Source organism: Nothobranchius furzeri, chromosome 8 (assembly GCF_043380555.1).
Source record: "Nothobranchius furzeri strain GRZ-AD chromosome 8, NfurGRZ-RIMD1, whole genome shotgun sequence".
Classification (NCBI taxonomy): domain Eukaryota; kingdom Metazoa; phylum Chordata; class Actinopteri; order Cyprinodontiformes; family Nothobranchiidae; genus Nothobranchius; species Nothobranchius furzeri.
The window spans coordinates 57372407-57388609 of record NC_091748.1 but is presented as its reverse complement, the minus strand read 5'-3'; the positions used below and the strand labels follow the sequence as shown (position 1 = coordinate 57388609).

At 41.9% G+C, this 16203-nt stretch overlaps 1 protein-coding gene across 1 annotated transcript in view; it reads left to right on the top strand.

Moving 5' to 3' along the window:
• Positions 1 to 16203, top strand: part of acbd6 (acyl-CoA binding domain containing 6) — a 54720-nt gene that overhangs the window by 10140 nt on the left and 28377 nt on the right. The window contains exons 5-6 of the mRNA XM_015971316.3: positions 5782 to 5887; positions 9784 to 9873. Of these exons, the coding sequence (XP_015826802.1) occupies positions 5782 to 5887; positions 9784 to 9873 (196 nt within the window). The remainder of the gene's footprint in view (positions 1 to 5781; positions 5888 to 9783; positions 9874 to 16203) is intronic.

The window sequence follows — 16203 nt, the reverse complement described above, 5'->3', positions numbered from 1 at the left end:
TGAAATTCAGACATTGCTTTTCAACCATGCTCCAACAGGAATATTTAAAAAAATAAGCTCATGGAACAGACCTGGACAAAAATGGAAACACCTCTAACTTCATATTTTGTTGCACAATCTTTTGAGGCAATCACCACAATTAAACAATTCCCGTAACTGTCAGTGAGACTTCTGCACCTCTTAGCAGGTATTTTGGCCCACTCCTCGTGTGCAAACTGCTCCAGTTGTCTCAGGTTTGATGGGAGCCTTTTCCAGCTGTGTGTTTTGGGTCATTATCCTGTCGCAAGACCCATGACCTGCAACTGAGACCAAGCTGTCTGGCACTGGCCAGCACATTTCTCTCTAGAATCCCTTGATAGATTTGATGTTTCATTGTACCCTGACACCTTGTGCCAGATGCAGCAAAGCAGCACCAAAACATAACAGAGCCTCCTGTGACTCAATAGGGACCGAGTTCTTCTCTTGATATGCTTCATTTTTCAGTCTGTGAACATAGAGCTGATGTGCCTTGGCAAAAGTTTGCTTTTTGTCTCATCTGTCCATAGGACATTCTCCCAGAAGTGTTGTGGCTTGTCAACATGTAGGTTGGCATATTCCAGTCTGGCTTTTCTATGATTTGTTTTCAACAATGGTGTCCTCCTTGGCCCTTTAAAAAACACCACAACAAGCCATTGGTGTTTTTTTTTTTGTTGTTGTTTGTTTTTGGACATGGAAGGAGGTGCATGTCATTCAAGACGAAATAAGAGAATGCTTATGAAGTAGAATATGACAAAAACATTTAATAATGATTTATTTGAAGCTGAAAGCAAAATTAATAAACAAAAGACACATTTTGATTAATTGTACAGCACTTAAATTTATATTTGCATTAGTGATGCACCGATTTGAAAATTTTGGGTCGATACCGATATCCGCTATTAAGATCAGTGTTGTGGCCGATAACCGATATTTGCCAATACCGATATACTGACATTAATGCTTTTTAAAATTAGCAGATTTTGTATTGAATTAAAATTATTAAAGCTGAATTTACGTTATTATGTACACAATACACACACATTTACACTTTTGAGATGATTTCATTCACTGTTCACATGACTAAACAAATAAACAAACATCACCCCCCTCACCCTCTGAAACAGGCAAACAAATGGAGACGAGATGGAAAAATAATTGGTTGTTAATATCGGCTCGGTTTTATTTATCTAACCGATATGTTAAAAAATGACTAACATCGGCCAATACCGATATTGATGCCGATATATTGTCCATCCCTAATTTGCATTGATACCTCTTCCTCTTTATTCTTACATTACTTTGACCAAAACACTGGCCCATTCTATAAGTTAAACACGTCTAAATGCAGTTGGAGGTTTTGAATTTCCGATTCCACCTCGTTATGATATTGCAATCTCACATCTCAAGCTTCAACTCTATTTTCCATTGGGAAAAGAGAAGGAAACTCATCTGTGGGTAATCCTGTTGTTTAGTTGTTCTGGTTTGTGCCATCTGAAAACAATAAGTGCAATCAGGGGCTATGAACGAGCTGTTTCTCCCCTCCCTGAAAACACTCATCAGGTGCTCTAGGTCACAATCATTGCCATCAGCCGCTGCATGAACACCTGTTTCCAACTAGTAGCACAGCATAAGTTTGGTGGCATAACTGAAGCGTCAGCCCATGTGTCTCAGCCCCTCCGGTGTGAAGACACTCCGGGGTAAAGACATACGTGTCTACCTGTGCGTGTCCACAGAGCAGGTACACAGAGCAAACAATCTCGACCCAGACGTTGCTCTATCGATACCTCGTAAAATGTGCCATTATCCTATACCTGTGATCACTGGCTTCAGAGGAAGGCCACACACAGCAAACCGCTTTCGCAACCTTCAAAACCTCCGCTCGCTAAAACCAAATCCCCCCGAAGACACCCACCTGTATATGGGACTTTGGAACTGCCAATCAGCTGTAAACAAAGTAGACTTCATTACCGCATATGCAAACCACCTGTCACTCGATGCACTGGCTCTCACTGAGACCTGGATCAAACCATGTGACAATGCTACCCCATCTGCTGTCTCGGTTAACCATACTTTCTCCCACACTTCTCGTGCATCTGGCCGAGGTGGTGGAACTGGCATGTTAATTTCCAACAAATGGATGTACAGTCAGTTGCTACCCATCACTAAATACAACTCCTTTGAATACCATGCCATCCAGGTAACTGTACCGAAAAAATTCTTTTTGGTTGTCATATTTCGCCAGCCAGGTCAACTCGGAGACTTTCTTGATGAACTCGACACCCTGCTCTCCTCCATTCCTGAGCACGGCTGTCCCACAATGGTCCTTGGAGACATGAATATTCACCTGGACAATCCCAGCTCATCAGGCTTCCTGTCACTAATGTCATCATTTGATCTAAAACTAGTACAAAGCCCTCCAACTCACAAAGCTGGAAAAGCACTTGACCTCATTTTCACCAGAAACTGTGCCATAGACACAATCTCTGTCACACCGCTGCATCTTTCCGATCATTACTTCATCCATTTCAGCACGACTCTACAAGGGAGGTTCACTGCTTCCTCCCCAATAGTCTCATTCCACCGCAACCTTCGCAATCTGGCACCCAACCACTTCTTCTCTCTTGTTGCCTCCACTCTTCCATCTCCCAGCACATTCTCTGCTTATGAAGTGAATGATGCCACCGAGTCACTCTGCTCCCCACTCTGCTCTTGTCTTAACAACTTGTGCCCTTTAGCCACAAGACCTGCTAGATTCTCTCAGTCGCACCCTTGGCTAAGTGATACCCTCCGGTCTCTACGCACCAATCTTAGAGCTGCGGAACGGAAATGGCGCAAAACAAAAGATCCTGGTGATCAATTGAAATTTCATGAATTACTGTCCTCATTCTCTGCCAGCATCACTGATGCAAAGAAAGCTTTCTACACTGACAAAATTCTCAGCTCTACTGACTCTCAGAAACTATTTTTGACATTCAAAACTCTGCTCAACCCTCCGTCTCCACCTCCTACCAACAATCTATCAGCTGACACCTTTGCCTCATTCTTCACTAACAAAGTGGCAGCTATAAGCAAACAGTTTACTCAACTGGCCACTCCTGAACATTTGCTACCACAAACTCCTTCTAGCCCAACCATCTCAAGCCCTACTGCTTCATTTTCCTCTTTTTCCCCTCTCACTGAGAACTGTGTGTCCAAGCTTCTCACATGCAGCCGCCCTACTACATGCCCTCTCAACCCCATTCCGACTAAGCTGCTCCAAGCTATTGCTCCTACAGTAGCCGCAGCAGTCACACGTGATCAATGCTTCACTGACATCTGGTACATTTCCCACCTCTCTCAAGCATGCTCAGGTTAAACTGCTGCTAAAAAACCCATCTCTTCCTCCAACTCATGTGGAGAGCTACCGACCTATCTCTCTCCTCCCCTTTCTGTCCAAAATCATTGAAAGGGTGGCTTTCAAGCAGATCACAGAATACCTCTCACAAAACTGTCCACTGAAACTGCTCTGTTAGCATTGACGGAATCCTTAAAAGTAGCTAGAGCGACTGCAAAATCCTCAGTGCTTATCTTGCTCGACTTATCTGCTGCATTTGACACTGCCAACCATGGCTTCCTTTTGTCCACGCTCTCTAGCATGGGCATCACAGAGAAAGCACATGCCTGGTTTGAATCGTACCTCACAGAATGATCATTCAGCATATCTTGGCTTGGACAATCCTCTATCTTGCACCATCTTGCAACAGGAGTCCCCCAGGGCTCTGTACTAGGACCTCTTCTCTTTGCCATATACACCACCTCACTGGGTGAGATCATTCGATCAATGTCTTCTCCTACCACTGCTGTGCAGACGACACCCAGCTCTATCTGTCATTTCCACCGGAGGACCACACTATCTCTGCACGAATATCAAACTGTCTCTCTGACATATCAAAATGGATGAAATCCCACCATCTCCAACTCAACCTCTCTAAAACTGAACTACTTGTCATCCCAGCAAAACCATCCATACAACACAATATCTCAATCCAGAATGACTTCCTATCGCTGGCTCCTTCAAAGGCAGTTCGAAATCTGGGTGTTGTGATTGATGAACACCTGACCTTTAAAGATCATGTTGCCTCTGTTGCTCGTTCATGCCGCTTTGCGCTGTATAACATACGAAAGATCAGACCATACCTAACACAACATGCCACCCAGCTCCTTGTGCAATCTACTGTCATCTCCCGCCTCGATTACTGCAATGCCCTTCTAACTGGTCTTCCAGCCTGTACTGTGAGACCTCTTCAAAGGGTCTAGAACGCAGTGGCGCGTCTGGTCTTCAATCAGCCAAAAAGAGTACACGTCACCCCTCTGTTCATTGAGCTCCACTGGCTACCGCTAGCTGCACGCATCAAGTTCAAATTGCTAACACTAGCATACAAAGTCCGAGATGGTACGGCTCCCATCTATCTTCTTGCAAAGGCTTACGTCTCGGCCCAGCCGCTCCGGTCATCACAGGATCGTCGGCTAGCAGTGCCTACACCACGCTCAGGACAATCCAGACTCTTCTCATGCATCGTTCCACAAATGTGGAATAACCTACCAAGCACTACAAGAAGAGGGGCTTCCTTTTCAACTTTCAAGGAACTCCTGAAGACCCTGCTCTTCAGAGAGCATCTTCTAAAGTAGCACCCTCCCTGCACCCGTCCCCCCTCTCTACTGTCCACTACTTTTTCCCTCCTCTCCATGATTCATCATGCTGCCTCACTGCCACCTACAACTGACTGGAAATTGGTTGTTGTTCTTGTTGTTGTTGTTATTGTTGGTGTTAGCATCAAGGGCAACATGCCGATTATCACTTGTAAGTTGCTTTGGACAAAAGTGTCTGCTAAATACATAAACCAACATAAACATAATTCTTCTTACCAAATCTTGGCTTCACCATGCAAAAGAAGCAGTCTGAGCTCAACAGTCGATCCTTATGGAGACACATTATGCAGCGGTTTCTGTTCCTGGAGCCAGTTGCTGTGTGTATCTGGACTTTTGGGTCCCACTGCAGCCGAGCAGAGGACCTTCACAGTCTGTGGGCTTTGACTTTGGGGATGAATGCGTTGGAGTAGTAAAAGTGTCAGGTATGTGGGGTTTCTTTCAGACATTAGAGCACTAATTCAATTATTCTGAATGGCTGGGATGGGTAAGAGGAAGGGGAAGGCGTAAAGCTCTAAATGAGATTTTGCCCCCCTCCCTGCACTCACTCAGCATCTCCCACCGTCACCACACCCCCACAGCACTCATCTCTGTCCCCAATGCCAGGAGGTGATTAGAGACACAGATATATAATTAGAGGTGGGATGGTGTCACCGTGTGTGTGGTGTGTGTGCCACCATCCCAGAGGGATGTGGCACGTGTGGCTGCTGTTCTAGTGAGAGATGGTAAGATAAGATATAAGCTGTTGTTTATGTAGGATGTCTGAATACTAGTGTCATTTCAGGTCATACACTTGTGTTTTATTAAAAAAAATCTGTTTTATTTTCTAAAATAAATGATTTTGGATGCTATTTTAGCCATAAATGTAAATGCTGTCGATGTCTTCTGCCATGTTGTCAGACTGATTAATCATTACATAAAAAAAAAACAAAAACAAACGCCAAGTCATCATAAAGGCCTGATGCAACAGGAGCGTTCCTTTTAGAGAGCCATAGTTCATAATGAGTTCACTGTAAATGACCAAGGAAATGACTGTGCTCTTTTTCTCTCTCTCTTTTTATCCGCTTGTGCTTTCAGGGAAGAGGATAAGAACATTTTTGACTACTGCAGAGAAAATAACATTGACCACATCCAAAAGGCCATCAGCTCCCAGAAACTGGATGTCAATACCCGAGACGAAGAGGTATAGTGCCAAGAATGTACAGGCTGTAGCAGCTTGGATATGAGAGCTGCTAAAAATAGACTCATTTAATTTGATGATAACCATGATTAAACATTGTCAATTCTATGCATAATGTTGCTGTTGAAATGTCTTTTAGCTTTATGCTTAATCTATAGCAGCAGTTAGGGTTAGGTTTAGCTGACACATGCTGGTGTCTGTGCTCACACTTGCAGAGAAAATATGGAAATGCAAAAGTGTAGAAACTTCTATCACTAGTGAGATTATTTTTTAATTTTTAAAAGCTGAAATCCATTCATCTGATTTATTGTCAACTGGGCCAAATGAGTCCCTGCCCATTTTTATCACAGTCACTCTTCACAGTAAACAGCCAGTCGGCCGCTGAGTTCACAGTCAAAGGCCAGATGGTAGTGAGATCTCTGCTGAGAAGGCTTTGTCTGCCCACAGCCATTGTTGTCTTCTTCTGCCCTGCACTTCTGCTTTCTGATCAGCAGAGAGCAGTGGTGAAGTTTCACATCAACAGGAAGTGGGTTCAAAGAGCTACAGAGGCTAAGAAACCCCTGTCCCATAACGGGATCTTTGGGACTTGCAAACAAAGCATCATCTGGATGTAATGTCTTTAGTATTAATAAGATGGTTAAGGTGTGGGAAGCTCGTTGTTGGTAAACCTATTACTTCTGCAAGCTGCTGCCTCCTCTTAATTATTCAGAGTCAGATGGAACGATACATTCACACTGTCACTGATGTTACCTTTTATTCATTGAAACAAAAATAGAAGAAATATTTGTGGAGCCACAAAGGCTCAACACAATACACACTTGTATTTTTAATGGTTGATTCAGTAATAAATACCATCAAAGTCGTTCTCACTTGTTTCATGATATTTATTGCAGCTGTACTTTACTTTATTACTTTATTAAATCCAAGATCATGGTCTTGAGCTGGAAAAGGCTAGAACGCTTTCTCCGGGTCAGGGATGAGGTTCTGCCCCAAGTGGAGGAGTTTAAGTATCTCAGGGTCTTGTTCACGAGTGAGGGAAAACTGGAGCAGGAAATTGTTAGGTGGTCTGCAGTGATGTGGGCGTTGTACCGATCTGTCGTGGTAAAAAGAGAGCAGAGCCAGAAGGCGAAGTTCTTGACTTACCGGTCGATCTACCTTCCAACCCTCAGCAATGGTCACAAGCTTTGGGTAGAGACCGAAAGCACAGGATCGTGGATATAAGCAGCTGAAATGAGTTTTCTCCGCAGGGTGTCTGGGCTCTTCCTTAGAGATAGGGTGAGAAGCTCGGTCATCCCGGAGGGGCTCAGGGTAGGTCTGCTGCTCCTCCACATCGAGAGGAGCCAGTTGAGGTGGCTTGGGCATCTGGTTAAAATGCCTCCTGGACGCCTCCCTGGTGAGGTTTTCTGGGCACGTCCAACCGGGAGGCGACCTAAAGGAAGACCCAGGACATGCTGGTGGGACTATGTCTCTCAGCTGGCCCGGGATCACCTTGGGATTTCCCTGGAGGAGCTGGCCCAAGTAGCTGGGGAGAGGGAAGTCTGGGCCTCACTGTTAGGCTGCTGCCCCCGCGACTTGACTCCGGATAAGTGGAAGAAAATGAGGATGAATGGATGGATGGATGGATGATAACTTGAAGTTTGAACTTTGCATTTGTCATTTGACAATGCTAATCAGAAACCTGTAAGAATACACTAAAGGGTGTTTTTGTATGAAAATCTTTAAGTTCAGTTTTTTTATTTGGCTCATTAACTAAATGTAACTTAGTTTTTTTGCATTCCAATTTTTTTGCCTAAATTTTTAACAAAAAAGATTGAAAAAGAATGATTATATCTAAATGATTATAGTTGTTTATTTGTAGTAATAACAACAGTCACAGGGTGTCACACCTATGCAGGGATTGAATTAGTATGTTTTCCCTATTTTTATTCTGTCCTTGTCCAGCTCATTTAACCTGTAATCTTCTATTGAAGGTTTTTGTGTAACTTATTGCATTAGGATAAATACGATTTTCTTATTGAGGTTGAAGGTGTTAAAAAAATCCTTCTCCATAGTTTATTCAGCTCTAGAGGAAACTTGGATTGGTAGTCACCAGAAAAGACACGTTTAAAATGCAATTACTGGAAATATTAATGTTCCTTTGACACACTGAGTATTTTATTACTGTGGTGCCTTTAAATTGTAGATTGTACTGAGTTTAAACAGTGTCCTCCAGTCAGCAGCAGAACACCTGGAACAAAAAGACGAGAGGAGACGCCGACTTATTTGTATTCTAGCCGGACTCATAAGTACCCGTTTTACCATGCAGCCTCGGTGATCAATATGATTTAAGCAACAGAGGTGGGCTTGGAGAGTTTGCTTTACCTAATTGGCCTCACTGAAAAATGAGCTTGTGTGGCTTTATTGGAACAAGGATCTTAGACCTGAAGAAAGGCCAGTGTGTGTGTGTGTGTGTGTGTGGCTTTTGTTCTGTGCACGCTGTCACAGTTAGACTTTAAAGAATGTGTGCTCTGAAGACTTTAAATCTCTGCTTTAACATATCTCATCCCTTGTTTTGCTGGTTGTTGTGGAGTTTAAGCCCAAATGGTTCTGAATACTAATATTTAAAGGGCACATATTGTGCAAAACTCCCCTTTTGCATAATTTTGTGCTGCCATGTGGGTCTCTACTGCCTCTAAACACTGGAATGGAAAGAAATCCATCCATTCGTTTTCTGTCAATGTTTGGTTTTAGGAATTTTGTGTTTTTGTTTTAAAAAGTCTCTGTCTGATTTCAAAAACGGGGAAATTAATGTAAAAACACCTCTCATGTGCAAGGGAGAGCTGCTGCTACAGGAGTGGCAGCTCTACTCCAACTCCCTCCCAGATTTAGGAGTTTCTCTGCTTTATGAGCAGGGGAGGGGTGGGCTTGGCCAGCTCCTTTTTGTCTTCTTAAAGGCACACTTTGCAGTTTTGGCTTGCGTTTAGCACCCCTAATGTCTGTTTAGTAGAACCAAAAGCAAAACTTATCACCTCGCTGTGTGTTCGTCTTTTTAACACCTAAATCTTAACAGCTGAAATGTCTCCTCAGCCTTCATTAGTTTCTACAGGAGTGGTTCTTCTCTAGGGTTAATGCAGTGATATTTAATTAACCTTGTAAAGGGTCAATTTAGCACATACACGAAAATGATTTAAAAATATGAACATTTTGCATAGTATGCTTATAAAGTGTCGAAAGCTCTGAAATGGCTCATTCTGGAAGGTACTGAAAATGTCCTAAATAAAACTGTTGAAATGGCTTCATGTGAGAGAGATTTAGTGCAAAGATCTTTATTTGGCCGCACTACTTAGATGTTAATCTGACAGACACCCATGTTGTCTAAACGTAGAAATAAATACTCACTCGAGTGCTCCAGCCTCCTTCCTTTAAACTCTATAATAATAATACTAATGCAAGGTCACCTCACAAAACATGATACAAGTAACATAAGAACAAGATAGTTTAAAATACACAACTATGAAATAAAATAGAAATAAAAGTAAAAAATAAATACGGTGGTAATGACAGATTTTGTGGACTAGAGGCTGTAAGCCAGTTTGAACAGGTGGGTTTTGAGTTTGGATTCGAATGAGAGGAGGGAGTCGGAGTTTCGAATGTCCGGAGGAAGTGAGTTTCAGAGCGGAGGAGCAGGGCGACTGAAAGCTCTGTTTCCAACAGTGGTATCGACAATAGAACAATTGTAACTTAAGAAAAAAAGTATCCTAAATATGTCTCATTTAATTTTAAGAGATTAATATTGAACTTATGTTTTTATTCAAATAAAGTTCACACGGGGTGTTTTTTTTTTCTTGCTGATTCCTAGACATGTCTTTTATTTCCTCCGTACCTTTTGCGCTTACCGCATTGTGTGTTTGTGCCGGCAGGGCCGCACTCTCCTGCACTGGGCCTGTGACAGAGGACACAAGGAGTTGGTGTCTTTGTTTCTGCAGCACAAAGCAGACATCAACAGTCAGGTGAGCACTGCTCTTTTTCTTTGCCTCTTCTGAGGAGTCCCTCCTCCAGAGTAGGATCTACCTCAGTTGGCCCCAATTGACTCCAGTTAAGTCACTACTGAATGCTATAAATATGGATTAATGTTCTTACAAGATTTTATTTGGCTAGAAAAGGTGGGGAAAGTGTGGGACAGTTTCCAACATTAGCCCAGGCCAACTGTGGGCAAACCGTGACATCTCCTGCATCACCTTTCCCTTCCGTCATTCCATCCCCTTCCAGAAGGTCACCTTTAATTCAATTTGTGCCACACACAAATCCCCCGGAGCTTTAGCAGACACAGTTAGCTGGTAGCTCGCCTTGTGTTTAGACTCTTTGAGGTTTAGCAGCATCCAGCAGGCTTTAGCTTAGACAGTAAGCTGGCTCAGCTGCACATCGGAGAAATTACTCCTCGTTCTCTGCCCAGCGGCGGCGGCGGCGGTGCAGCAGCACTGAGTGCAGCTCACCAGACTGCTCAGCGAGGTTTTAACTGTGAGGACAAATCAATTGGAAGTAATCAGGCAAATTGTTTTACGTTACACAACCCCACATAATCAGGACATTTCACAAATGACTTTCTCTTTTGTGGTCATGCGTGGCCTCTTTTGTTTTGAATGCTTGTGGCCAGGTGGGGGTGGGGGGGTGGGGGTGCAGGGCAGACTTAACAGTGGGATAACTGCAAAACAATTCACTGATGATTTACAGCCATATCAAGATAATGACAGCCAAGTCGGACTGGTGCACAGAACGAGCTTTTGTTCTGCATTTTAATAGAACACATTTATAGTCCTAATTAGAATATTTATTAATAATCTGAGCGCCGAGAGTTTTCAGCAGCTAAAGCAGGAGACATAAATCTCTGCTCAGGTACTAATATTTGAGCACTTTATTTACCTCGTCAACCAGTTATTGATCCTCCCACTCTGAGCACATGTATGTGTTTTTCCTCCTTTCTGCACCATTTGTTTTGAATGATTTGGTTTAGTTTTAAATTTGGCCTCTCTGCGTACACAATGAGTGAAAAACACCAACAGCTGTTGTAAGAGGAGGGCTTTTGCAGCCAATCAGAGCAGAGACGTTCGCTCTATTCATGAATCGGGTTGTGTTCTCCACCTGCCGCTCTCCCAGGTGTCGGAGGAAGTCGGCCGTGGAGGAGGCTGAGTGTTAAAGAAACTGGACCTCTGCATCAGAGTTACTGGTAGCAGATTTATGAGGTGGCTGAGAGAAAAATACAGTGGGATAAATCATAGCTCTTTGTCACAATGCCAAATTATCTCACTATGTAGAGCTTACAGAACAATATGCTTCTCATTAGAATGTGGGCAGACATCCTTTAAGTTGAGGCAAGTCAAAGAGGAGAGGAGGCAAGGATGAAAAGAAGAAAGCTGCGGAAGATAAACATTTAACAAACAGTTTTATGGTTTTGTCCTTCTGCCCACGTGGTCCAGCGAGAAACAAAGAGGATGTGGGTTTGTTCATGAGGTGGACAGAGGAATGTTTGGCGTGTCTGCAAGCTATTAGAGCGACCAGTAATCTCTCTTGACCTCCACCAACTGCTGAACAACCAGTAAATAAAGATCAAACACGATTTATGCTTAATTTGTTGATTAAAAAGGGAGGGGGCTTAAGAGTTAAAACAAAAAAGTATTATTATTTGCTTGGCAGAGGAGAAAAATCGTTGGAAAGTAATCAACTGATTGTTTTAGTGAATTGTTCCCAAACCCTGGTAACCTGCATTAAGGGCTTGTTTGATAGTTAATCCAGGATCAAGGGACCACAATAGGTAGCGCCGTGTGTTTGAATACACACGGATCACAGATCTGCCACCTGCCAACTATAGCTCCTGCCCTGGTGGTGGGATGGCACATTAAGCCTCCTCCTCCTCTTCGCCATTCAGAGTCACTGTTCACTCAAATAATTATTCTACAGAGTGGGACAGGCACCGGAAATAGCCTCTGGCATCTTAGAGTAAAAACTAATTAAAGTAAAACTGTTTAAATGAAAGTTTTAAAGTCTACATCTGTTTTTTGTGCCAGAGTTTATGTGCACATAAATACAAACATCAGATTAAGTTAAACATTAAACATAGTTTTCTTTCAAAGAACGGGTTCATATATATGATTTTTTGGACAAATGGTTGTTTTAATTTTAGTGATTATAATAATTGTATTTATTCCTATTCAGCCAACTGGGACTTTATTATTGTTTTGGGATTGTAGCTAATAAAGTTTTCACAGCAAGTTCCATTGATCCGTTTTAGACCTTGCAAATAAAATAATAAAATCTGCCAAAGGACGAAACACTGGCGATTTTACAATCAAATTATACAAATTTCTAATAAAATTTACTAATTGCATGTTGTCTTGGTTAAATGTAAAAAAAAAAAAAAAAAACATGTAAGAAACAGTTTTCAAAAATGTGCTACAAGTACCAACATGGTGTGTAATAGTCTAGATCCACTGTGGAAATCTGGGATGTTCTGAAAAAGTCTTGAACAGAGTATCCTGCAATTTTGGATTAAAGCATCTTTCCGGATTATTTCTCTTATCTGATGGCACCATGTAGTGGCTGACAAGCATATCACACAAATAATCAGTCAATCTGTTTTTTTAAGATGGCGACTTCACGTTTCTGTTTATAAATGTGCTTCTGTAGCTGACAAACAGAGCTAAAACACGTTGTTTTACTAGTATTATTCTCATGTCATGCTGTGTTCTCACATATTTATATTTTAGAGACTTACTTGTCTGTGAAAAGTTCATCAGCTCTGCATCAGCCGAGCTACTCCTTAAATTTGAAGCATGTAAGCGGTAGTTTAATGCTATTGGTTAGCTCTGGCCGGCGCTCAGTTTCCTATTGCACGGAGCTCTGCGGGGCAGGGGGCGTGTTTAGCAAAACATTTTTTAAAAAGACGTATTACTTACATTATATCTCAGTACATGATAAGACAATCGCTTTTACGGATTTCTGAAAAATCATACATAATTTCTGAAAGGGGAAAACTCTGGAAAGATACTTTGAATGTTGAAAATCTTTTTAATTATTAAAACATTTATTTTCTAGTTGTGTGAAGGCAAATAAAGGAAAGCATAATTTATAGCAGAATTAATAAAAAAAAAAGGTTTGAGTAACTTTAGGTCTTTATCAGCTTAATGTTTTATTAATAGAAGAGACATTTTAATACACCTTCCAGGTTAAAGTTACTTATAGACTTGTGCTAACGGAGAATCCTCATAACAGCCTGTGAGCGCGTGTGTGGCCATCTCTGTCCAGGTGCTGTAATCCCTAACCTGCAGATTAGCTCCACTTCCCACACACAACTTTTTTTTTAGGTGGAAGTTCCAAATCCTCCTCTAACCCCCTCGCACACCTCCAGGTTGCCATAGTAATAAGTATTTACAGATAGACGGTGTCCATTCATGAGAAGTAGAGTTAGACAAAGGCCTGGAGTTGTCCAGAGTAGCATTACACAATGTCTGAGTTAGTCGGGATTACTTAGAGGTTATGTGATAGAGGCAGGATTAAGGTGACATAGAAGATGGACAGGTGAGAGACAGGTTACCCCAACATGAACACAATGACAGGAAGGAAGGAAGCATCAACGTCTGATGTAAGGAAAGCAAAAGTTAAGCAGCAAGTCCAAGTATCGCATAACTTGCTTCTACATTTTTTACATTTCTCCTCATCAGTCCCCATCCCCACAATTCACCCAAGTCCCCTTCAGTCCAACCCTCCCTGCCTTCGTCTTTACTTTGTGGTAAAACAACATGATCCATGAGGCGGGGAGAGCCACTCACAGCGCCGCTAATTCTAATTAATCCAGCCTGGTGGCTCAGCCACAGCAGGCCTCAAGCACTCTTAGTCTATCAGATAGAAATTCATAACTTAATTGAGGTCAGAGACTCAAGCCGACCGAACAAAAGTCTCCAGCTGGGATTAAGTAGATCAATAGTAATAAATATCTGACTGGGTGGCCTACAATTGGTGGCTGAAGGATGCACAACAAGACTTATGCACACAATGCATTCAGACCCCTCACAGACATCTGGACTGATGGGGTGATTCAATTGCGTTGAACTCGACTTTCAAGCCTTTGAGCTTGAACTCCTACGGATAACTTATTCACCATCAGAAAAGAGGATCTACTTTGGTTGTCCTCACGATCACTTCTTTCAAAAATGAAGATGCTGTTGGGGGAAGGTGATAAATCAGAGCAACTTTCTAATGATCTGCTGGGACATTTTCTTCTAATGAGACAATTGGACCTAAAGCTCATGTGCAAATGCTGGTATTTGGGGTGACGATCACCTTAGGCACCTAGTCAAAATTGAAAATGGTGTATTTGAACCACTTACACATTAACCAGCAATGACCAAAAACTTGTAAATAATAAATTTCTGAGACATGAAACCAAATTTTCTTTGTTAGTTTTTTTTGTTGTTGTTGTTGCTCAAGGATGTTGAAATTTTATCTTGAAACAAAAAGGTTCATCCTTAAATGTGTATTGGAGCCTAAGTATCTACTTCCGGACCATGGGTCCCCATAAGAACGAAAAATGTGTGCAAGTCAATGTGGATAAAAACGCTATTTTCTAATCCCGTTTTTTATTAGTCATGAATTACAGAGATGATTGTGCAATTTAAAGACACATTCTGATGCCAACAAAGTGCTTATTTTTCATATGGGGGAGACGTTATTTTAGGTTTTTCATGAAAATATGTCAGGGACTACAAATATGCATCACGAAATTGACGCCATTGAACCAGACATGAAGATGAGCAGGGGAAAAATGGCTGTAAGTTTAATGAACTTTGATGCCTTCGTCAGGGAGGAAAGAACCATCATAAATGTTGCCATGTGGTAAGTAGCAGCTATGCCAGGGGAGAGGAGATTATTGGTGACGTCATATATGTGACGTGCCGACATCTGATTTGTAGTCATGCTAATTTAATCATGAATCTGACCTGTGCATCAGATCCCCCCCCCCCCCCCCCCTCCCCCCCAAAAAATCATCAGAGAACTTCTGGAGGTGACAGCTGCTGGTGTTGTAGGTGAAGTCTGAGGTGTAGAAGGTGAACAGAAAAGGTGAAGTCCTGGGGAGCTCCAGTACAGCACACAGCCACCTCAGACATACAGTTGCGTAAGTTGCCTTACATACTGTGGCCTGTTGGTGAGGTAGTTGATGGTCCATGCAGTCAGATGTTTGTCTACTCCTGCACCCCTGTTCTTCTGCTGCAGTAAAGATGGTTAGATGGTGTTGAAAACACTTGAAAAGTCAAACAACCTGACTCACAGTGCTTTTCTGCATCTCAAGGTGAGTCAGTGACTAGTGCTGCAGGTAGATGAGGGTGTCCCCCACCCCATTGTTTGGTTTATATGCAAACTGGGTGTATCTCTGAGCTCACCACAGAGCATAGGTGGGTGAGGATGAGTCCTCTCCATGGTCTTCATTAGGTGCAAGGTCTAGTCTGTAATGTTCTGATTCCCTGAGATGTAATGGTCTGGCTCCCTGAGATGGGATGTTTTGGGAACTGAAACCACACAGGAGGTCTTCCATGGGATGGGGACCTGCTCCAGATGATGGTTCAGATTGAACATGTGCACAACCACTTCACAAATTACAGCCTTTGAGCAGTCTGGGGGTGAACCTGACAGGTTCTGCAGCTTTCCTGCTTTTAAGCCACCTCAGTTATCTTCTCGCCTGGTCAGATGTAAGTGAGAGGCTGTGTTGCTGAGGAGGGTAGAAAATAGTTCTGTTAGCCCCATTCACTTGCAGTCTTTTTCTTTTGTTCTTCTGGGAACCCATGAGCCGTCTGGAAAAACTTAGGTTCCCTATATTGTTCTCAGGTGGTAATTGTCCACATTTAGGAAAGAAAATTGCACATTTGTTATAAAAGTATGATTTTACAACATTTGCCCAAATATATATATATATATATATATATATATATATATATATATATATATATATATATATATATATATATATATATATATATATATATATAAAAGAAAAACTAAAAATATCAAAGTTCACAAATTTCGGGCAAACATTTCTTCATATGCTAGGGCTGTCAAATAATTGAAGTTATAATTAGATTAATCACAGGTTTTTTGTGAATTAATTCAAATAATTTACCATTCATTTCATTTTGTATCTATATTAATAACATGCCATTTTGCATGAGCAAACAAACTCAGGGAAAAAGGGAATACAGTGCTCAGCATAAATGAGTACACCCCCTTTTAAAAGTACAAATTTAGCTCAATGAACAAAAGAACAATTTCCATAATGTTCACAAGGCTGGTTTTAT